The 24,817-nt window shown below is 36.6% G+C and overlaps 1 protein-coding gene across 1 annotated transcript in view; it reads left to right on the plus strand.

Moving 5' to 3' along the window:
- Eea1 (early endosome antigen 1) overlaps positions 1–24,817 on the plus strand; it is a 144,688-nt gene that overhangs the window by 112,269 nt on the left and 7,602 nt on the right. The window contains exons 19-24 of the mRNA XM_008823837.3: positions 10,797–11,127; positions 12,432–12,533; positions 13,074–13,268; positions 15,892–16,074; positions 23,299–23,484; positions 24,333–24,464. Of these exons, the coding sequence (XP_008822059.1) occupies positions 10,797–11,127; positions 12,432–12,533; positions 13,074–13,268; positions 15,892–16,074; positions 23,299–23,484; positions 24,333–24,464 (1,129 nt within the window). The remainder of the gene's footprint in view (positions 1–10,796; positions 11,128–12,431; positions 12,534–13,073; positions 13,269–15,891; positions 16,075–23,298; positions 23,485–24,332; positions 24,465–24,817) is intronic.

The raw sequence follows: 24,817 nt of genomic DNA on the forward strand, positions 1-24,817 counted from the left end.
TGGCCCCTTTAATCTTTGGTTATACTTTCCTTTTGGGTGTTTAAGGCCATACAGTTGTCCCAGATAAACCAATTTATTTTTACTCTTAAGGTCGTTTGAGGATCTGTTCCTCAGGGGTCACATGGGCTTGGGAGGAGCCCCTGGCTCCGTTCTTTTACCAGTTCTGCCTATGCAAAGATAAGTCAAAGGTCCTGCTCAACCATGGTTGGCTTTGCTTGGAAGCATGGAGGAAATGATTGGACACTTTTAAAGATGTTTCTTAGCCATTTTGTTTCTTCTTTTGAGAACTTTTCAGACCCTTAGCCCATCTTTTTTAATTGGGTTATTTGTTTTCTTGATTCTTTGTTTTTTGAATTCCTTATATATTCTGGATATCAAACCTCTGTCAGATGTTTCACTGGTGAAGATTTTCTCTCACTTTGTGGATTTTCTCTTTACTTCCTTGGTTGTTTCTTTTGATGTACAGAAGCTTTTATAGTTTAATGAGGTCCCACTTGATTGTTGACTTTAATTCATGAATGACAGATGTCTGATTTAGAAAGTCCTTTCCTACAGCTATATCTTGTAGGTTACTGCTAATATTTTCTTCTAACAGTTTCAGAGTTTCATGTTTCACATTGAGATCTTTGATTCATTTGGAGTTGACTTTTGTGCAAGGTGAAAGATAAGGGTCTAGTTTCATTCTTCTGTAGTTGGGGATCTAATTTTGCCAGCACCATTTGTTGAAGATGCTGTCTTTCCTCCATTGTGTGTTCTTGGCACCTTTGTCAAATATCAGGTGGCTGAAATTGTGTGTAATCATGTTTGGGTCTTCAGTTATGGTCTGTTGATCTACATGTCTATTTTTGTGCCAGTACCATGCTGTTTTTATGACCATAACTCTGTAATATAGATTGAAATCTGGTATAGTAATCCCCCCAGCATTGCTCTTTGTACTCAGGGTTGCTTTGGCTATCTGGGGTCTTTGTGTGCTTCCATATGAATTTTAAGATAGTTTTTTCTAGTTATCTGAAGAATGTCATGGGGATTTTGATTAGCATTGCATTGACTCTATAAATGCCTTTTATTAGAATGGTCATTTTCATAATATTAATTCTTCCAATCCATCTTTTTTTTTTCAGCTATTGTGAATGGGAGGGTTTGTATGTATTCTTTCTCTGGTTTCTTGTTATTGATATTTGGAGATTAATTTTGTAACCCGTCAGTTTACTGAAAGTGTTAATCATTTCTAAGACTTTCCAGGTGGAATTTTTGGGATTTCTTAGGAGTAGTATCCTGTCATCTGAAAAAGTGATAATTTTACCTCTTTTCTAATTAGTACTCTTTTCATTTCTTTCTCTTGCCTTATTGCTCTAGCAAGGGTTTTAAGGACTATATTAAAAAGGAGTAGAGATAGTGGATAGCCTTGTCTTGTTTCTGATTTTAATGGGAATACGTCCAGATTTTCTCAATTTAGAATGATGTTGGCTGTGGGTTTGTTGTACATAGCTTAATTTGTATATAGCTTAATTTGTGTATAGTTTCTTTTGTATAATTTTGTTGAAATATGTTCCCACCAGTCCAGTTCCCTCTGGTACTTTTAATGTAAATGCATATTGAATTCTGTCAAAGCCTTTTCTATATCTATTGAGATGATCATATGATTTTTGTCTTTGAGTCCTTTTATAACATTTATTACTTATGTATATTGAATATCCCAGCATCTCTGGGATAAAGCTGACTTGATCATGGTGGATGATCTTTTTGATGTGTATCTGTATGTGGTTTGCAATTATTTTGTTGAGAATTTTTGCTTCTGTGTTCATTAAGGATATGGGTCTTTAGTTTTGTTTGTTTGTTTGTTTGTTTTGTTTACCTGATTTTGATATTGTAGAGTGATTATGGCTTCATAGAGGAATTTTGGACTTCTCCCTCTGTTTCTATCTTTTTAAATAATTTAAGTAGTATTGGTTGTAGATTGTCTTTAAATGTTTGGTAGAATTCTGCTGTAAATTCTTCTGGGCCTGGGCTTTTTTTAGTCAGGAGATTTTGTATTCAATTGCTGTTTCAATTTCCTTACATGTTATGGAATATGTACATAACATATTCTTCATCATTCAGAAGTGTGTTGTTTAATCTCCATGAGTTTGTGTAGTTACTATGGCTTCTTCCAGTGTTAGTATTAAACTTTATTGCATTTGTGATTTGATAGAATGCATGGAATTATTTCAGGTTTTTTTTTTTTTTGCATTTGTTGGGGTTTGTTTTGTGCCCCAGTATGTGGTCAGTTTTTGAGAAAGTTTCATGGGGTGCTGAATAGAAAGTGTATTCTTTGGTGCTTGGGTGAGATATTTGGAAGAAGTCTGTTAGTTCCATTCGACTTATGGTATCATTGAATTCGGATGTCTCTCTGCTTATTCTTTGTCCGGCTGACCTTCCCAATGGAGACAGTTGGGTATTGAAGTCTCCTACTACTACTGAGTTGGGGCTAATCTGTGTCTGGGGTTAAACGTTAGTCCTGTAATACTATTTTTATGAATTTGGGTTCACCAGAGTTTGGTGCATATATGTTCATGATTGTAATCTTTTCTTGGTTAATTGTTCCTTTGATCAGAATGCAGTAACCCTCTTTATCTCTTCTGATTAGTTTTAGTTTAAAGTCTGTTTTGTCAGATATTAGAATTGCAACCACTGCTTGTTTCTTAGTGCCATTTGCTTGAAATATTCTTTTCTGTCCTTTTACCGTAAGGTCGTGCCTGTCCTTGAGGTGAGATGGGTTTGTTGCAGAAAACAGAAGGATGGATTTTGTTTCTTTTTTTCTTTTTCTTTTTAATTTATTTTAAAACTTTAAGAGGAAGCATTTCATTACAGTTTTAACATACTCAATAACAATTTCCACAGCAAAGATACATCTCTTTCAAAAGTGGCTATAAAATTTTTAGATTCACAGTTGAATTAATACAGTTATACAATATTGAACTCAGTATAAACCCTGTAAGACAAAATTGAATGAGTTTTTAACCTTTAAGAAAGAGCTCCACCTCATTTTAAAATATACTGTTTCTTACAGAAAGACTTACTGTTTTTGCTAATAACATTTAGACATTGGCACATGCATCTCTAATCTGTATATTTCTGATTATTACTAGTCATGATCAATTGCACTCGGATCCTTGGCACCGTGTATGGATATAAATTCATCGGGTGGATCTCAGTGGTAATATTTGTCACCTCTAATAATTAACTGACATAAATTCTTATGCTTCCTCCTCAAATATAACTAATTTTTTTAATTTGTTGATTTTTTTGTGTGTGTATATCACACGGAACATCCCAATCTTATTCATCTATATACCCATTTACCAAATGGCACCCTCCCCATAGGGGCCCCCCACTAGAGCCCTTTTACTGTGTCTTCCCTGCTACTCTCTACTATGTTGTCGGCACCCCCAGACATTCCCCAGTACTTGTCCATCCAGTGAATCTAGTCAGCCTATCTAGAGGTCTTTGTTTTAGGAAGGTCAGCTGTTCCTCATCTAGCAGCAATCAGTTGTCAATATTCCTTTAGATAAGATTGAGGTCTGCTGTTCATTTTCCCAGTTCTATGCTGGGTTACTATCTGGGCGTCCCTTTGGCCACCCTGGCCGACAACTCAAAAGGTTTCTCCTATCTGGCATTGTTGCTTGTTATGTAGCCTTTAGCTATGCATATGGAGTCCATTTCTATATTTTTGAATAAATTAAGTAGTATTGGATATAGATCTTCTTTAAATGTCTGGTTGAATTCTTCTGTAAATCCATCTGGTTCTGGGCTGTTTTTAGTCAGGAGGTTTTGTATTTCTGTTTCAATTTGTGTTATGGGTCTGTATAAACTGTTAATCTCTTCTTGGTTTAGTTTTTGATGGTTTCCGTGCCTTTAGATATCCGTCCATTTCTTTTAGATTTTCAAATATAGCATATAGATTTTTAAAGTATTCCCTTATAATGTTCTGAATGGTTTTGGATCCGTTGTGATGTTTCCCCTTTCATCTCTGATTTTGTTGATTTGGAGGTGCTCTTTCTTTCTCTTGGTTAACTGGGCTAGAGGTCTGTCAATCTTGTTTATCTTTTCAAAGAACCAGCTCTTGGATTCCTTGATTCTTTGTATTGTTTTCTTTGTTTCAATTTCATTAATTTCTGCTCTGATTTTTGTTATTTCTTCTTGTCTGCTGGGTTTGGGTTTCATTTGTTGTTGCTTTTCAAGTATCTTAGGTTGCAATGTTATGTCACTTATTTTTGTTCTTTCCGATTTTTTGATGTAGGCACTTAGAGCTATAAACCTCCCTCTAAGGACAGCTTTCAGTGTGTCCCAGAGGTTTTGTTGTGTTGTATTGTTCTTTTCATTTAGTTCCAGGAGTACTTTTATTTCTTTCTTAATTTCTCTTTTGACCCATTCATCATTTAGGAGTGTGTTGTTTAATCTCCATGTGTTCATGTGGTAATTAGGGCTTCTTTGGGTGTTGATTGTAAGCTTTATTGCATTGTGGTCTGATAGAATGCATGGAATTATTTCAATGTTTTTGTATTTGTTGAGGTTTGTTTTATGCTGCAGTATATGGTCGATTTTGGAGAAGGTTCCAGGGGGCGCTGAATAGAAAGTATATCCTTTGGTGCTTGGGTGTAATACTCGGTAGATGTTTGTTAGGTCTATTTGATGTATGGTATTGTTTAATTCAGATGTCTCTCTGTTAACTCTCTGTCCTGTTGACCTATCTAATGGAGACAGTGGGGTATTGAAGTCCCCTACTATTAATGAGTTGGGATTAATCTGGGTCTTAAAAGTCCTGTAGTATTGTTTTTATGAAGTTGGGTGCACCAGAGTTTGGTGAATATATGTTCACGATTTTAATATCTTCTTGATTTATTGTTCCTTTCATCTGAATGAAGTGGCCCACTTTATCTCTTCTGATTAGTTTTAGTTTAAAGTCTATTTTGTTAGATATTAGAATTGCAATGCCTGCTTTTTTGTTAGTACCATTTACTTGGTATATTTTTTTCCATCCTTTCACCTTACGGTAGCATCTGTCCTTGAAAGTGAGATGAGTTTCTTGCAGACAACAAAAAGATGGGTTTTGTTTCTTAATCCATTCACCTAGTCTGTGTTTTGACTGGGGAGTTCAGTCCGTTGATATTTAAAGTTATTAATGAAAGATGTGTGTTGAATCCTCTCATTTTTATTTCTGTTCACATTCTTGATATAATTGTGCATTTTCACAGTTATACCTTCATTGAATTTCTTTCTGCAACGCTGTGTGTGTAGTCATTCCTTTCTCTAGCTCTTTGTATTGCTTCCAGAACTCTGTGAAGGGCTGGTTTTGTGAACATGAATTCCTTCAGCCTATTTATGTCATGGAAGATTTTTCTTTCCCCTTCTATTATAACAGACATTTGTCTGGGTATAATAATCTGTCTTGACATCTGTGACCATTTAAAACTAGAAATACTTTGGTCCAGGCTCTTCTGGTTTTCATAGTTTGCACTGAAAAGTCAGCTGTAATCCTAATGGGTTTTCCTTTATGTGTGACTTGTTGTTTCTCTTTTACAGCTTTCAGTATTGTCTCTTTGTTTTGTACGTTTAGTGTTTTTCCTATGATGTGCTTCCCTAATTCAAGACTGGCCAGGCTGGCCTTGAACTCACAGAGATCTGCCTGCCTCTGCCTCCCAAGTGCTGGGACTACAGGTGTGCACCACCATGCCCGGCTAGTCTTTCTTTAATTTTGGGAAATTTTCTTCTACAATTATGTTGAAGATCTGGTCCATACCATTATCTTGAGGTTCTTCTCCTTCCTGTATGCCTATGCTTCGTATGTTTGGTCTTTTTATGGTGTCACACAAATTCCAACATATTCCATTCTTGCGTTTTCTTAAATTTTTCATAGTCTTTGCTTGAGTGGTCTAGTTCATCCACTTTATCTTCTAGTCTTGATATTCTGTTTTCCATTTCATTCTTCCTATTGGTGAGGCTTTCTCCTGTCTTTTCTAATTGGCTTACTGAGTGTTTCTCTTCCTTTTTCATTTCAGCCTGAGTAATCTTCAATATTTCTAACTCTTTTCTGAATTATTTCAGAAGTTTATCCCGATCTTCCTTCAGTTCTTTGATTTCTTTGTGTGTTCTTTAAATTCACTGAATTCTTTTATCATGTTTATACTTGTTCTTTTGAGTTCCATGTCTTGTGTTATCTGTAGGGGATTCTCATTGTACTCCTCTAGAAGACTCTTGGTATTTGGTGGGGATATGTTATTTTGGTTTTTCATGTTATTATTTTTTTCTCTGTGACTTAGACATGTCAGTTTCTTTCGTAGTTTCTGATTCTTGTATGAGACTCAAGCCTTCAAGTTTAGGTCTGCTTCTTTTTGTAAACTTTTTCTGACTTTGTGGTTACTTGTTGGGCATGAAAAACTAGGCTTCCAGTTCTCTCTTTTGATTTTATATTGAAGTGGCCAAATTGCTTTCATCTTCAGGAGTTCCCACAGTGGCCCAAGTCAGATGAGGATCAGATGCTCCCAGGCTTTCTCCTAATGTCTGGATCCCTCCAGAAAAGATGTTGTCCTCAGGAATTTGGGGGCTGGACTGGCCTGGACATAGGGCCCAGGAAAATGCTGGTTTTGGACATGGTCGCCATCCCATCCAGTGAACCAGAGGGAGGTGAGGGTGGAACCAGGCCCAGAGGGCTCCAGGGGACCTCGAGAAGGAAGTGGGTTGGTCTGGATGCAAAGGATCAGGAAGCAGTAGTGGCTCCTAGCAGAGCGGTCAGCCCCAGTGTCTGTGGTGTCAAGACAAGAAAGTGGGCCATTAGCAAGGCTAGGAGGAGAGATGGGACAGGGCAATTGGGAGGGTGAATGAGGCTGGGGAGTTAAGTCGCAGTGGGCACTGCTGGACTTATCCAGGAGAGAAGCTGGTGGGTTATGCAACTCAGGGAAGCAGAGAGAGGTAAGGACAGGACCAGACCCAGAGGGCTCCTGGGGAGCTAGAGAAGGAACTGGGTTGGTCTGGATGCAAAGGATCAGGAAGCAGTGGTGGTTCCGGGCTGAGAGGTCAGCCTCAGTGTCTGGGGTGCCAAGACAAGAAATGGGCCAATATCCAGGCTAGGAGGAGAGATGGGACCGGGGTGGGGGTGGGGGGGCGTAGCTGGGAGGGTGAATGAGGCTGGGGGAGTCATGGTGCATTGGGCACTGCTGGACTTACCCAGGAGAGAGGCTGGTGGGTTGTGCAGCCCAGGGAAGCAGAGGGAGGTGAGGGCGGAACCAGGCCCAGAGGGCTCTTGGGGACCTAGAGAAGAAACTGGGTTGGTCTGGATGCAAAGGCGGATTTTGTTTCTTAATCCATTCAACTAGTCTGTGTTTTTTGACTGGGGAGTTAAGTCCATTGATATTTAAAGTTATTATTCAAAGATGTGTATTGGTTGCTATCATTTTGATTACTGTTTACATTCTTTGTCTTATTTTTTGGTTCCACAATTATACCTTCATTTAATTTCTTCCTGTTGCCCCTGGGATATAGTTGTTCCTTTTTCCATTCTTTGTATTGTTTCAAGTATTCTTTGAAGGGCTGGTTTTGTGGACATGTATTCTTTCAGCCTATTCATGTCATGGTAGAGTTTTCTTTCCCCTTCAACTATAATAGACATTTTTGCTGGGTAAAGTATTCTGGGTTAGCATCTATGGTCATTTAGAGCTGGGAGTACTTTGCCCAGGAGCTTCTGGCTTTCATAGTTTGCATTGAAAAGTCAGCTGTAATTCTGATGGGTTTTCCTTTATATGCAACTTGTTTTTCTTTCACAGCTTTCAGTATTCTCTCTTTGTTCTGTACATTTAGTGCTTTTACTATGATATGCTGTGTGGAGTGTCTTTTTTGGTCCTGTTTGGTGTTCTCTGTGCTTATTGTATTTGTATGGGGATGTCTGTCCTTAATTTTTACAGTCTTGTTTAAAATCTGGTCAATACCGTTAACCTGAAATTCTTCTCCTTCCTCTATGAATATAGTATGGAGATTTGGTTTTTTTCATGGTGTCCCACATCTCCTGCATATTCCATTCCTGTGTTTTTAAAAATGTTTCCATAATCTTTGCTTGAGTGGTCCAGTTCTTCACTTTTATCCTCCAGTGTTGGTATTATGTTTTCCATTTCATTAATTTTATCTGTGAGGCTTTCTTCTGTTGTTTGGAATTGGCTTATTGAGTTTTTCACTTCCTTCTTTATTTCAGTCTGAGTTTTCTTCAGTTTTTCTATCTCTTCTGTGAATTCAGTCAGAGGTTTATCCCTATCTTTTTTTAGTTCTTTGTTTGTGTGTTCTTTAAATTCATTGAATTCCTTGATCATGTTTATGATTTTTCTTTTAATTTCTGTGTCCTGGGTTATCTGTAGGAGGTTCTCCTTGTAGAAGTCTGCTATAGGGCTGGTAAAGTTTGGTGGGAACATACTGTTTTGGTTTTCCTTATTATGTTTCTGTTATGATTTTCTTATGTAGATTTCTTTTGTTGTTTGTGATTCAGGTATGAAACTCAAGTCTTCCTTTGTTGAGTTGAAATCTGCTTCTGTTTGTGTTATTGGTGTGCCTTGGTTGTTTTCTCATTGGGTTTGTAAAGCTGGTTTGTCTAGGTTTTGGATTCTCTCAGATTTTATATTAGAAGGAACTGATGGCTTCAGATCATCCTACTCATGAGCTCCCATGGAGGCTCATCAGGCTCCATTCAGGTACACTCAGGTTTCCTTCTAATGTCTGAACAATACTAGTGGACACTGTAAGCACAACTTGGGAAGTTTGCTAAGGGGAAGCCCAATTTTGGCACTCTCAGTCTGTCTGCTAAGGTCTCATTTCCTACTGTAGGTCAGAGAAATCTATCCCTAGCATAGTGGGAGGGGCCTCACGTAGGGGTTGGGCAGGGCTTGATTTGGGGAAGCTTACCACCAGATGGAGGCTAGACACTCTCAGATGGTCTGCTAAGGTCTTAACCCCTACTGTAGGGCTGAAAGTTCTAGCCCTGGCGAAGTGGGAGGGGCCTCACGGTATCCTAATTAGGGGGCTGGGCAGGGTGCAATTTAGGCAAGCTCACCACCACTGGGAGGCCTGATCCAAGTACTCTCAGGAAGGCTGCTGAGGTCAGGGCCCCTACTGTAGGGCAGAGAGGTCTAGCCCCAGTGAAGTGGGAGGAGCCACATGTAGTCCCAGTGCGGGAATGCAGGGGGTTGGGCATGGCACAATTTGGGGAAACTCACCAACAGGTGGAGGTTGGATCCAGACACTCTCAGGTGGTCTGCTACATTGATCTTAAAAAGAAATTAAGCTTTTCCTCTTCTACTTTCTAAAAGAGTTTATATGTGACGAATTATTCCTTAAATGTTAAATGGAATTCACCAATGAATCATATGGCTTGGAATTCTGTTATGACTTTATTAAGGCTTCAATTTATTTAACAGATGAAGTGCTATTCTGATTTTCAGATTTATTTTTCTTGAGGCAGTTTTGGAAATGTAGATCTTTCAAGGAATTGCTTTCATCTAAACACCTGTGCTGGATAGCTTTAGTGTCAACTTGACACACCTGGGTTGAGGGAGCCTCAACTGGAGAATTGCCTTCACTGGACTGGCCTGTGGCCATGTCCACGGGGCACCTTCTTGATTGTTGAGTGATGTGGGAGGGCCCAGCCCACTGTGGGTGGTGCCATCCCTTGGCAGGTGGGCCTGTGTTGCATAGGAAAGTGGACTGAGCAGGGGCCAGGGGAGCAAGCCAGTAAACAGGGATCCTCCATGGCCTGTGCTCCAGCTCCTGCCTCCAGGTTCTTGCCCTGAGTTCCTACTTTGTGCTCCTTGATGAACTGTGACCTGGGAGATGTAAGCTGAATAAACCCTTTCCTCCCCAAGTTGGTACTAGTCAGAGTGTTTTGTTACAGCAATGGAGAGACAAACTAGGACATTAGCATAATACTGTACTTTTTTTTATTTTTGTAGGATCTATATTGTTTCCATTTTTTAAAAGTTTCTTTAGAAAATTAATAAAAAATAAGAGGTAGTTATCAAGAACTGGCCCATTTCTGTTCTATGTTCTAATCTCATGGGTCAGAAATCACTTAGAAGCTTCCACTTCACATTGGAGTAAGAAAAGTTTTGAGATTAAGATCTCTATTGCCTATATACCTGGGTGTGTGTGTGTCTGTCTGTCTGTCTGTCCGTCCGTCTGTCTACTGGGCCTTGCACATGCTAGGCAAGCACTCTACTGCAGAATTATATCCACAGCACTTGTTTATCTGAAACAGTGCCTTACTCTGTAGCCCAGACTGGTCTTGAACTCATAACCCTCCTGCCTCTACCTCTTGAGGGCTAGGATTCTAAACAGGTACCACAGCATCTAGGATCTTACATTTCTAGAACTCTATATAGGAATGTAGGCCTGAGTGTCTCTGCTCTTATTTCATGTAAAAACATCTGGGGTTTTATTGATGAGACCAGGACTAAGTCTTCTTACCAGTATACTAGGTTCTTTAAGATGCATGGAGAGACTTTTCTGATTATTGTAGACCTTCTAGGGTTTGCTGTCTGAATTTCTCTTGACAATTTACTGAAGTAGACAGGACTAGATTAAGACAGGAAGTGTAAATGCTTTGGGCCTTGCTGAGAAAATTATGTGCATCCAATCACATGTTTTAAAGCAATTTTCAGTTGTGTGGCCTTGAAAAAATTATTTATACTTCTGAACCATATTAAATTTTAAGACTCAATCACTCAGATGATTTTGAATGGGAAATTAAGCATTAATTTAAAAAATTCTTTCTTTATATCTAGGGTATCCAGTACAAAACTGGATCTACAGAAAAAGTCGGAAGCCCTTGAAAATAATAGACAAACTCTTACCAAGAAAGAAGAAGAAATTGTTATTTTAAAACAAGAATTTGGAAAGTTAAATCACAATGCAAAGACACGGAATGAGGAATTGAATAACATAATTCAAACAGTAGAAACAGAACTGAAAGAAGTAAAGATGGAGAAAGAAACTCTGATGGCAGAACTTTCTACAACAAAGGAAAACTTGTCAAAAGTTTCCAATTCTTTAGAAAACTCCAAAAGTGAATTTGAAAAAGAGAATCAGAAAGGAAAAGCCGCTGTGTTAGATTTGGTTAGTTGTCTGCCATTTGCTTTCTTAGGTAGAATTCATTATCTTCTTTTGTATGGGGGTGGAGAGAGGGCAGATAACCCATGTTGACTTTGAATATTACATTAAAATATTTTTAAATATCTCAGAAGAAAAGGAATTGGAATTGCTAAACCTGAGAAAAAGCTAGCTTCTGCCGGGTCCACTGGTGCATACCTTTGATCCCAGCTGGCTTTCATCACACTGAGATCTGCCTGCCTCTGCCTCCAAGTGCTTTTGATAATGATGTGTGTGTGTGTGTGTGTGTGTGTGTGTGTGTGTGTGTATGTGCACAATTTTCTAGAAGTCAGAGATGTTTGCAGTTGAGTATAACAGTCTCTTTCTGGCGTTAGATGATAGATTTCTGAGTGACTGCAGTGTGTCTGTGTGGTTGGGGACATTACCACAGATAATACATCTAGTGAAATGTTATTCACATACCTTAAAAAAAAAGAGACCCTTTTAATTTTGGCTCTATAAAATTTCTGGTTACTGAGTATTGTAAAACTCTAGGCAGTATGTTTAGAGATACCATAAAACATTTAAATTGTAGGCAGAGTTATAGAGTCACAGGAAATGCTTAAAGGGGATTAAATTCTCAGAAATAGTTTAACCAAGAATAGCACAATATAACAACAGCAAAAGTAAAAGTCCTTTGTTCTGCATGTGAAGGTAGGTGAACATGTTTAGTGGTATAAAAACGTGAAATTTTTGTGCTTCGTTTATGTTTGTAGTAAACCTTTTCTAGCTGTACACCTTAAGTTACATGATTATTTTTTAACTTGTCACTTTAACATTTTATTTAAAAATATTTCTCAGTTCCATTTTCTTGAGCCTTACTGATGTACTAAAACCACAGCCAGATGTGATGGTGCATGCCTATAATCCTGGCATTTGGGAGGCAGAGGCAGGAGGATCTTTGTGTGTTTGATACCAGTCTGGTCAACACAGCAAGTTTCAGGCCAGCCAGGACTACATAGTGGACCCTTTCTCAAACAAAAGCAAAAAAAGAAAAGAAAAGAAAACAACAAAAAACATGACAGTGAATTGTCTCTGATATTTTATTGGGACTTGTTAGTTGGTAGAAACTTGTAGCATTTTGCTGACACCGCCCCCCCACCACTCATATACCATTTACTTGTTTGTATCATTGAAATGAATGATCTTACTACATTTTAGATCATTAGTGGTCTCAATTTATTTTCTTTTGTTTCTCTTACTAAGCTCGTAAATAATTCTCAGGGTTATTATAGATATTTTTCTGTGTAATATACTTTCTTGTTTATTAGGAAAAAGCGTGTAAAGAATTAAGGCATCAGCTTCAAGTACAGGCAGAAATTACACTAAAGGAACAGAATGAACTGAAAAAGTCACTTGAAAAAGAGAAAGAGGTATGCTTTTCTTTTCTGTAGTATAAATATGTACAGTATAATACGCCTTTGTGTTTTCAAACTGTTTTCACCCTGGTCAAAGTAATGTTTATTTCTCTGAAATGTAATATTCATATATATTAAAATTGTTATTTCTGTACTACTTACCATTACTAAGCTTTAAACTAGTTTAAAATACAAGGCCAAATAAAGGAACATAATTAAGAAAAGGAGAAACTGAATCAACTACCGTAAGAGTTTTAATTACATATGGTTAAGGAACATTATTATAGTTGGAAAAAAATCTCAATAGCCTTTTCATAGAAGTGACCTTCATAGACATTGATATATTTGATAATAACTACACAGTGATAAAGACGTATTTCTGGTCTCCTATATAGTTACTATCAAATACATCACTATGTAAAAAATAAGTCACATTTAGAAGGTGGCCAAGAGATTCGGTAACTTCTGCAAAGAGTAGTATGTAGCATATCAAAAATGCTCAGCAAATGTCTTTTGAATGAATAAATAAGTCAAATAGGTTTCATTTTCTCTTAGGCTTCTCAACAGTTGAAGTTGGAACTCAGTTCACTGAAAGGAGAAGTCACACAGACTCAAAATACATTAAAACAAAAGGAAAAAGAAGAGCAACAACTTCAGGGGAACATACATCAGCTAAAGCAATCAAATGAACAGAAGAAAAAACAGATTGAAGCACTTCATGGAGAAGTTAAAAGTGCTGCTTCACAAAAGGTACTGATAAGAAATTTGTTTACTGTTTGTAGGAGGGAAAAAGTAAAAGTTAAGATAATATTAAAGCATAAGAGTTTTATCATAGAAAAGTTCATGTCCAAAATTTTTGTAAGTTCATATTTGATATATGATTAAATAAGTGAGTGTTCATCAGAATTGTCTAATAGTCATGAAAGTTCATAAAAGCAGTATTTACTGTTAAGGTAATTACTTATGTAACATTTCTACTATTTTAGAGCACTTTAAAGGAATTAAAAATAAATCATCCTTATTAAGAGAAAGAAAATAGCAAAAATGAAGTAGAATACATTTTAAAAATTTTGTAATGTCAGATTTCATGTAGTCCATTTGACGTTTTATGTAATACCAGAATGTTTTTTGTTTCCAAATATAAAGGCATTATTTATTTTTAATCACCTAGTTTTCATTTCATCTTTCTTTTTTTTTCTTTTTTTTCTTTTTTTTTTTTTTTTTTTTTTTTTGTCTTTTTGAGACGGGGTCTCCTTGTAGCCCCAGCTGGGCTGGAACTCACCATGTAGACCAGACTGGCCTGGAACTCACAGAGATCTGCCTGCCTGCCTCTGCCTCTTGAGTGCTGGAGAGAGTGCTGGGATTAAAGGCATGCACTCCCATGCCAGGCTACCTAATTTTCATTCTTAAACACATTTTCTTCTTGTCGAGACTGAGTTAGCTAAATAGGTTGTATTTAGTATCAAATATTTGAGCAAAATGTTTTTCTCCATTGTTAGCGTTTGCGTATTAATTCATCTATAGAGAAATGAGTACAAGTTTTAGGATATAGAATAACCTAAGTATATCATGTCATTAAGATTTAGCTGTCATACAAATGATGCAAATAAAAAATCATAAGTATGCATTTTATGTTTACTAGTTTTTCTGTTATGCTACTTTAAAAAAGAACAGTTTTCTAAAAATATGGGCAAGATTAGAAAAGTTTATCTTTTAGCGTTAACATATATAATAATAAAAGTCAGAATGTAATTGCCACAATACATTTTTTGTTGCATACTCTAAAACTGTGAAAAAATTGTCTGTGACAACTTTATCCATGTATATAAATGTATTTTGGTCATATTCACAGCCTCTTACTCTACCCTATCTCCCCACTCCCCTCTGGACCTCTTCTTCCCAAGTCTTTGTACTACTTTCCTGTCTTATTTTTTTTAATGGCCCCCTGAGTTTAATTAAGGTTCCTGGCATGAACATGAGTGTGGGTTTGCTTACTGGAGCATAGACAACTTATCAGTGGCTACAAGGCTGAAGAAAATGCTTCCTCCTCCCCAAGTGGCCATTGACTATCAGTAGCTCCTCAGCCAGGGTGGTTTATGAGTCATTCCCCTACCCGTGGTGGAATGTGGAGACTTGATTTTGCACAGGGCTTGTTGCACATTTTAATATATTTGTTTCTTTTTTATTTTGTTTTGATTTTTTTTTCTAGGTGAGGTCTTGCTGTGTTGCTAAGTTTAGGCTAGAAGTCTCCATCTTCTTAGCCACCCAAATTGCTGGAATTATAGACATGTACCACTACTCCTGGCTTGCACACTTTGATAGATTGAGGTCTTTTTCCCTTAGAATCTAGTGTCGTATCCAAGTATTCCTGAGCACTCCATTTTTTTAACATCATAATTTAGTGAATTAAAAATACATTTTTTATGCTTTCTTCCTGTTAAACTGTTATATGATTTCTTTTGAGATTTATATTTAATACATATTGCCTGTGCTTTCCATGGCTTCACTAGATGATACCTGCAAGGCTGCGTTTAGAGGAAGTGATTTTATTACTAGTTCTCCTTTTTATTAACACGCGAATGCCATAATAAGGAATAAACTTCTAGGAAGGCAGAATCTTTTTTACCTTTTTTGGAGCGTGTTGGTCATAAAGCCTATTTTTGAAACAAGATTTGGAATTTGGATTATTTAGCTTTGTTAAGGACAAGTGTAGGTCATGGAAAAAGGATGTATTATGGGATATATATTGGTGTAATGGTCACAGGGAGATGACTCAGTAAAATATTGTCATAGAATTATGAAGATTTAGATATGTATTCCTCTGTAACTGGAGTTACCAGATTGTTTTAACCCACCACATGAATGCAGGGAACTGATCCTGTGTCCTCTGCAAGAGCATCAAGCACTCTTTTCATTGCTGAGCCATCTCTCCAGCCCTCTTCCAAATATTCTTAAAGACAAGTTAATTTTAGAGTAGTTTGAACCTTTATATTTTCTTTTTCTGTCTTGATATTAACAAAGATGATATAGGAAGAAGTTTCGGAAGTTATTCTTGAATTTCCAAGAGTAGAAACTGCATGCTTCAGTGCCGTGCACCAATGGCTTCTTATTTTCTTTCAAGTCTCCTGAGAGCCAATACTTAGTACTTCTTAGTGGAATGTTTCTTTTCTTTGATTGCTTTTGCATTTTGTATTGGGACTTGTTAGTTTTTTAATTCTTTGACTTTATAAAGTATGTTAATGTTTATTAAAGTATTTTAGGGCATAAATGCATTCAGCTGACTTTCAGATATTTTAGTTGTATGAATTTCATTTTACATTTGTGACTGGTTTTCTCTGTGCATTCTGTTTTAAATAACTTCTGCATGTTTCAGACAGAGCTAGAGAAGAAACTACAGCAGCAGTCATCACAGGCAGCCCAGGAACTAGCCACAGAGAAAGAGAAATTCTCAGTGTTACAAAGCACCTATGAGAACTGTCAGGAGAACTTCAAACAGCTTCAGTCTGATTTCTATGGGAAAGAGTCTGAACTTCTAGCGACAAGGCAAGACCTTAAGGTATAGTAAATTGTAGTATGTTATAAAACTCAGTAAGTTGTTTATCGATATGGGCAAGGGAATGTTAGAGTTTATGGAATATCATACTTATTTTCTATTAAATTTTATTTCTTAGACTCATATTCTTTTTAAAATTTTTAAATATTTAGGACAAAATCATAATATACATAAATAAGAAATTTAAAATGTGTTATAGTGCTGAAATAATTTGGGCATATGCTAATTATGACACTATCAGTGTACCTAAGGATTTTCATGCCTTTGAATTGAAAATTACATTAGAAATGGTCTGATTGTCATTTGTGAAAAGTATAGTTTTTACTGTCGCTTTGTCAAGCAAAACTGATTTTTAGTTTTATGTATTTGTCAGGTTTCTAAGATGACAGGAATATCCTATGATTAGAATAAGGCAAATGAAATATAACCATAATAATATGTGATCATGGGGCTGGAGAGATGGCTTAGTGGTTAAGAACACTGGTTGTTCTTGCAGAAGACCCAGGTTTGAATCCCAGTACCCATATGGCAGCTAACAACTGTCCTTAACTATAGTCCCAGGGGATCCGACAGCCTCTTCTGACCTCCATGGGCATTGCACAACATGGGTACACATACCTATATGCAAGCAATATACACATACACATAAAATAAAAATAAAAGTTTAAAAGTTTAAAAAATAATATATGATCATGTTTATTAAAGGATATAGATAAAAAAGTAAATAAATTTTATATATTAATGTATTCTATAAATGAAATGAAATATTTGTGTTCTCTCACAGAAAATTCAGTCAGAACCAATCTGTGTCTGTCCCCTTCAGTTTTTGTCCCTGTCTCTGCCTCTGTCCCTGTCCTTGCCTCTCTGTCCCAGCCTCTATCTTTTGTCTTTTTCTTTTTGTCAGGGTAAAATGTGCTATTTCTTTCCTGTGTTTGAAATTTTAATGTATTTAAAGTATACAATTATAAAATTGTTGATAATCTCCCATATTAAAATATTTTATTTCTATATAATTTATATATTTTATTTTTTATTCTTAGACTCTTGTAGCCAAAGCTTTATGGAAATAACTAGGTCACTTAGATATGTGACTAGGTCCTAAAGGATGAATTTAAAATAGAGAATCTTAAGAAAGGTCATTTTCCCAGGGTCATTTGACAAGTACTATATACAAAGTAAGCAGAGCCAGGAGTGCTGGTTATGTGTGGAATTTAGGTTAAAAACATTGGGTCTAAATTGTAAGGTATTTAGATGTGTAGCAGAAACTATTGAATTTTATACTGGGGAGAAAAGTAAATGAAGTGCCAAGCCGAGTAAAATGAAAAAACTAGTATTTTAGGGAACTTACTTGGAACAATACATTGATGAAACTTAGTGGGGAGAATAGTTAAGAATTTCTTTCTTAATAAATTCTGGTAATTAGTGTGAGTTAGAACTAGGATTAAAGTTTAAAAGAATAGAAGAGATTAAAGATCAAGGGAGATGAAGCAAAAGTACTAAATCTTAGTAGGCTGCAGGGGAAGTGAGGGGAAGTAATAATAGATTTGACACAGAAAGAGGAAATTGAATGAAAGAATTTTCACAGTGGTGAGAAAGGGAGGGAGGAAGAGGTTGGTTAGTGCAAAAAGAGAATGTCGGGGATATTTAAGTAGTAGAGTGTTATTATTTTCTTTACAACATGTTGAAAGGCAAGGAATATTTTGTGGAAACGTTTGGGTTTAATCTAAAGTTAATGTGCAGGTACTGAAGAGAGATGCATTTGGGATACTGACTGACTGCAGAATGAGAGAGCTTATGGGAATCTAGGCTAATCAAGGAGACCTGAGAGGAGACTTACCTTAGTCTAATGGCAAGAGGATGGTTTGAGTTGAGCATAGCATTAAGGACAGAGAAAAGTGTTGAATTTGAAAGAATTTTAAGTGATAGTGAAAAAAACTTAATGATTAATTGTAAAAGTTCTGTGTAAAGCACTCTTTTTATATGTATATTATTATTTACCCAGATTATAATCTAGTAATAGGATTTATTGGTCTTAAATTACCTTATTAAGGCAAAAATAATTTTTGTGCCTGAAAGTTACACTGTATACTGATAATTTCAGTTATGGAAGGATAATTCAAATGTAAATTTGAGCAGAAGAGAAAACAAAGTGGTGGCCTACAGAAGGTTTTATAACTCAAAGTCTTGATAACCTCTGTTCTGAAGCTTCCATTGCAGGTGAGACAGGCCCAGGGCTGCACCATGACAGAACCATGGTTGAAGCTCAGTTCTTCTTATTCAAAGACCTCTATTTTTTCTTTTACCACCATCTCAGTAGATTTTTTTTTACAAAATATAAGATTTATAAAATATGTTTTAATGATTCTAAAATACGATGTATAGTTGGAAAATTAGAAGTTCTCAAGAATTGGTGCAAAACATAAGTTTCACCTCAAAAGGGATGTGATCATTTATTCTGGAGCCAAATATGAGTGACCATGCCTGAGAGCAGAGACTTAGTCACTCGAAATTCCATGTTCCATCATGGAAGCAGTTTCATGAAGTTTTTATGGTAACAGAACAAAGAAAGTAATAAATCAAGTCACTTTTCAAATACTGAAAATTTCTGATATTGGTAGAAATACCAGGGGCGGATTACAGCAAAGCAGAGAAACCTCTGTTATGGACCTCCTTTGTAACTGATGACACACTTAGCTTTTGAGTTGGTGGAAGCTAGTGGTCTGCTAAGTTCATACATTCCAAAGAAAAGCTAGTGCTATGTTTGTACATTACAAATGGTTTACCTGATGGTCACAAAGCTGTTCTGTCCAGGTACAGAGGAGGGCAATAAATGGCTATTTAGAAGGCTAAAGATGGCCTAAGATAATTTGGCTATGGATTTATAACATTCCAAACTCTCCACAATCATTAAGTTTTAATCAGTTAGTCAGCCTTGCAGAAGGTTTGGTTTGAAGGTATGGCTACACACAAGGACACTCAAATGACATTTATAGACCAGAAAGAGAAATGATTGTTAGCCTCCTCTTGCTTTAGTGATCCCATCTTACATATAAGAGAGAAGGGAAAAGAGTGAGAACATTTTGTAATGTGTTACTTAACTGTGTGAAGGCTTCCTACTGTGGTCTATGTCAGTAGAAACCCAGGGCTGAACTTGTGTACTTGGACATCCATAGGGTTGAAGAAAATGTGGCTTGATCTATGTTGTTAGCCCCATCTGCTTGGTCATTTATGAAATACTTTTTTGTTGACCGAGTATTTTGTTTTGTTTTGTTTTGTTTTGTTTTGTTTTGTTTTGTTTTGTTTTGTAGGGTGGGCGGTTTGTTTGTTTTTTTAAATATTTTATTATTTTTATTTTATGTCTATGAGTGTGTTGCCTGCGTGTGTGTGAGTGCACCTGTGTCATGCAATCTGCAGAGGTCAGAAGAGGGCTTCGGATTCCCCTGGAACTGGAGTTAAGGATGGTTCGTAGCCACCATGTGGGTGCTGGGTAAGAGCAGTCAGTGCTTTTAACCACTGAGCCATCTCTCCAGCCCCCTTTGTTTTTTGTTTTGAGATGGTCTCCCTGTAGCCCCAGCTTGCCTGGAACTCACTAATGTAGACCAGGCTAGCCTCAGTCTTACAAAGTTCTGCTTGCCTCTGCTTCCAGGTGTTGGGACTAAAGGCATGTGCCCACCCACCCAGCCCTGTTGCCTGAGTCTTTCATTTGTCTATATTCTGTAGTTATTTGTCCAGGGAAAAAAAGAGATGGAGTTCACTTGTAAATATATGTATGCCCTGGGTGAAGTGAAAATTTTGGAGTAATAGGATACAGAATTAAACATAAGTCTTCTTGACCTAGTACTTACCCCTTATGTTATTTAGATATTAAAAAAAAAAAAAAAAACTAAGCTAAAATTGTAAAGGTTTTACTTTGAAAAAGAGAAGTACAGTAAGGCTTGCTGACTGAAAAACCCACAGCATCATCATATACCCCACAAATTCTTGTCAGCTAGGATGTATGTCAAGGGAGTTAGTTGATCCACTCAGCAATTGCCTATTGCAATAGGTATGGTTAGATTAAAGACATTTAAAAAACAAGCAAAAATGGAGTGGGAGAAGGGACTTCCTAAGGGGAAGTAATGCTGAACAAATGAGATTTGTATGGCTATTTCATGGAAGACTGTCCATGAATGTTCAGAGGCAGGGTATAGCAATAACTTGTCATCTTCAAAAAGGACCTCATGTAGCAGCTAAATTTAATCTTGACTTTAAAAAACTAATTACTGGGTTTTATAAGTGTGAATTTTTAGAGACTCTGGGTTTAAAATCTTAGAAACCAAGGACAGTTTGGGTTTTTTTTTTTTTTTTTTTATATATTTTGGAATTCTTACAGAATTTTTACAGGTACTATTGCTTTCTAGTCTTATCAAGTCTTGGTATTCTTACTAGATCAGAATCATTATTACCCAATTATAGACTTGTAGAATAGGCTGTGAAGTTCGTTTTTTTGTTTGTTTCAGTGCTGTGATCTAATTCATGGTCTTTTGCATCCTAGGCAGGTGTTCTACCACTAAGCTATATCCTCAGCCAGTAAATTTTATTAATCTTAAAACCACTCTTCCCTTCATGGCATACAGACATATAGATCTGTTGTGATGCATACTGTGCAGCCTTCTGTAGACCTCATTTTATACAGGGTCTCACAGTTTCTCTCTTCAGCAGCTAACATATGCCTGAACACCTCTGTTCCTTTTTTGTACACCATTCTTCTAAGTTAAGGACCATCTTTCACCCTCCTCTTTTACTTGTGTACTCAGTTAATGATTATCCGCCTGATAAATAAAAAACTCGGTAACTCTGGGTATTACCTGAAAAAATAGCCTTAAAAGGTTTAGTATTCTACTGACAGTCATTAAAAATTGATCTTTATATCAAAGATAATTCTGAACTGAGTAACCTTTCTTTTTCAGAAAGCTTAATCTCCTTATTTATTAATCTGTTTCATTGTTTATTTTTAAAGCAGGGTGTCACTGTGTATTCTAGGCCAGCCTCAAACTCACCAGCCTGGCCTCCAACTCCTGTGCAGTCCTCCTGCCTTAGCCTCTCAGGCGCTGGGATTACAGAAGTTCCCCATGCCCAGATTCACTTATATTTCACAAAATATAATCCCGACTGGCAGAGATCATTCCTGAGTTGAGTTATCTGCCTTTTTTCTAAAAGAAATACATCTCTAGAGTAAAAAATTAGATGCACTTCTGGTGAAGAGTAATTTAGAATAAGTTCTCATTCTCTGATGGTTCTTGGCAAAAATAGCTGAGAGTGCAAACTTCCTGAGGTTCCCATCACCATATCTACCTCCAAATCTAATTTACCATTTCTTTCCACTTCCACTTCTCAAAACATGTGGGCCTCAGAGCAGTCAATAACAGTGATGTTAACTGATCTCATATCTTTGCATTAGTTATTTTCCTTGTTATTGTGACAAAATACCTGCAAAAGCTACTTAAGGAAGGAAGGCTTTATTTAATCTCACAGTTTCAGAATATAGTGCATTGTGGCTGGGGAGTCATGGCAGTAGGAGCTCAAGGGAACTGATCACGTTGCATCCATGGAGAGACATAAGTACGGGCCTGCCCCTCTTCTTTTTATTCATTCCAGGACCCCAGCCCATGGAATGGTGCCACCCATATTTAGGGTGGGTCTTCCCACCTCAATCTAATCTGGAAACTCCCTCACAACATTTCCAAAGTTTTGTTTCCGTGATGACTGAAAATCCTACCAGGATGGCACTACTACTAATCACATAGGAGACTTAGAGCAGTCAGTAACTATGGTGTTAACTGACATCCCTCATTGCACCACAAAAACAAGCAGTTCAGTGAATGGGCTGATGGCTGGTCAGAATACAGCTTTAGATGTAAGGCTGATCTTTTTCTTTGTTTGTTTGTTTAATCAAATTGACAGCTGAGAAATACATAATTTTTACCATATCAAGGGACATAGTACATCCTAGAAAATGTATATGTACACAATATTTTCTTTACTTTCTTTTTGTGTTTTGTTTTGTTCTGTTTTGGTGTTTTGAAACAGTCTCACAGTGTAGCCCTGGTTAGCTTTGAACTTGAAGAGATCTGGCTGCTTCTGCCTCCCAAGTGCTTAAAGAGGTCCCTACCACACCTAGTTCGACTTTATTTCTTCTTCTTCTTTTTTTTTTTTTTTTTTTTTTTTTTTTTTTTTGGACAAGGTTTCCCTGTAGCCCCAGCTGTCCTAGAACTCACTATGTAGACCAGGCTGGCCTTGAACTCACAGAGATCCACCTGCCTCTGCCTCCTGAGTGCTGGGATTAAAGGCATGCACCACTCCACCCAGCTCAACTGTATTTCTTTTAAAAATTATTTTCTTTCATATCTCTATTGGTCTTGCCTCTAACCACATACACATTCTCTTGAATATATTTGACATGGTCCTGTCTCAGTATTCTTCCTATCACTTAGAAACACTAAAGATGGGATTTGGTACTTAGTTTTAGATTACTTCTAGAGGTTTGGGAATTCATTAAGTAATTTGTACCACAAATATTTTCCATAGGGATAAGAGTTCATATTTTTATTTTTATTTTTGTTCTCTTTTACTTTTTGGTGTGAGGGGTGAGGACAGAGTCTTTCTTTGAGCCTTAGTCACACTAGAACTGGTTATGTAGACCAGGCTGGCTTTGAGCTCACAAAGATATACCTGCCTTTTCCTCACAAGTGCTGGGATTAAAGGTGGGAGCCACAATGTCCGGGAACATAATTTTGTTGAAGGGCATAACACATGATCTTTTCATAATATCACATAGTAATGCTTAAGTTAGTGACAGACCACATGAATGACATTGATCGCATAAGATCCCAACAGATCTGTAAATGTCCTATTGTCTAGTGTATTTTTCTGAATCTTCCTACATTTGTCTAAATTTAGGAACACAAAAACATACCATGGCCTTATACCTGCCTATAATATTTAGTGCTTTGATCTGTTGTACAGGTTTGTAATGTAGACTCTACCATAGAGCTCAAGCAAGGCATAGGGTAGACTAGGTAGGTTTGGGTGACTGTGTGCTTTACCACATGACACATATTCTAGCCAGGATGTCAGAACATGCCCTCATTACTAAGTGGCATGTACTATTTTCTATTGCTCTTGTATTAACTCTTATCCTAGTTGAAACTGCTAATCATAATAATTTGAGGACATTATTTTTGTAAGTCTGTAGAAGAGAAGCTTTCTCTGGCACAGGAAGACTTGATTTCAAATAGAAACCAAATTGGAAACCAAAATAAATTGATTCAAGAACTGAAGACTGCCAAAGCTACTTTGGAGCAGGATTCAGCAAAAAGAGAACAGCAACTCAAGGAACAGAGTAAAGCACTACAAGATATTCAGAAAGAAAAGGTATTGCCTTTCCTCCCATTTAAATTCACCTCTCAGACTTGCAGTAGCCTTGCGATTGCCTAGTTAGCCCTCTTATCCCATACAGGCAGCGTCCTTATCTTCAGAGGCTCTGTCAGAAGTCCGTGAGAATATGTGAGAACATGTTTGATCATTGCAGATTCTGCACTTGGGAGTACTTCCTAGTCACTTCCTTCTTACATCGACACAATTTTACTGCTTTTTGTAGTCTTGAAATCATGTTTATCACACCATAAAACTCTTGGTATATTCTAAATTGAGTTTTTCTTTAATTATAAAAATTGGGTGTTATTGTGGGAGTGGGGATGTCGAAGCTGGGATGAAATTTACAATTTATACGTCAAGTTTAGAAAGTTTGATAGACTATATTTTATTTTTGCTTAACTGCAAGGGTTTTTCGATCAGGCACATCTTGTTTTAGTGTTAGCTTCATTTCTAGTAGATGATATGATTTTTCTTAAAATCTTTTGTATTTAGTTATAAAATGGAGATTGAAAGTCTGCCTCATACAGAGATTAATAGAGATTTGTGCATGATGTTCCAGTAGAAGCATTATATAAAGTCAGTCATAGTTAATAGAAGTTAGAATAGTCAGCAGTGTTGCTCAATTTTATAGTAGCCTTACTTTGCGCTATTCATTTCACAGTATTGACTGAACTGTCTAATCTTAATAGTGATATTGCTAACTTAAATAGGCAAGAAAGGAATATATGTTCAAGTTAATTTAAATAGAAAAGTACAGATCTAGTGTAATAGTTAACAACATTTTTAATATACTAATTTTCAAGTCAGTGGGTGTTTTATATTTATTTTTAATTATTTTCCTTCAGTCAATGAAGGAAAAAGAACTAGTGAATGAAAAATCTAAATTGGCAGAGATCGAGGACATTAAATGTAGACAAGAAAAGGAAATCACTAAACTAAACGAAGAACTTAAGACCCACAAGCAAGAAACCCTAAAGGTAGGTTAAGATAACTTTTCCTTTCATCTGTGTTGTATTTTTCTCCTTTACATTTATATATATAAATATATTAGCGAGAGAGAACACAATATGTGCAAGATGTTGTTTTTGACAAATACTCTTCTCAGAGTGCTCCTGTATTGCTTGATATCAGTAAACATTGAAATTGTTTTACTTTTATTCTCAGATTACGGAATAAAGGAAAGTAACTATAAAAAATTAAATTTGAAATGATAATGAAGAAGGATACTGACTTAGAAAATTATGTTTATAAATAGCATACAAATGTGTAAGACTTCAAGATTTAAGGGATTTTTTTTTTTTTTTTAATGATGTTTCTTCTGTCCTGGGAC

Source organism: Nannospalax galili, unplaced genomic scaffold (assembly GCF_000622305.1).
Source record: "Nannospalax galili isolate Female #2095 unplaced genomic scaffold, S.galili_v1.0 scaffold191, whole genome shotgun sequence".
NCBI lineage: Eukaryota > Metazoa > Chordata > Mammalia > Rodentia > Spalacidae > Nannospalax > Nannospalax galili.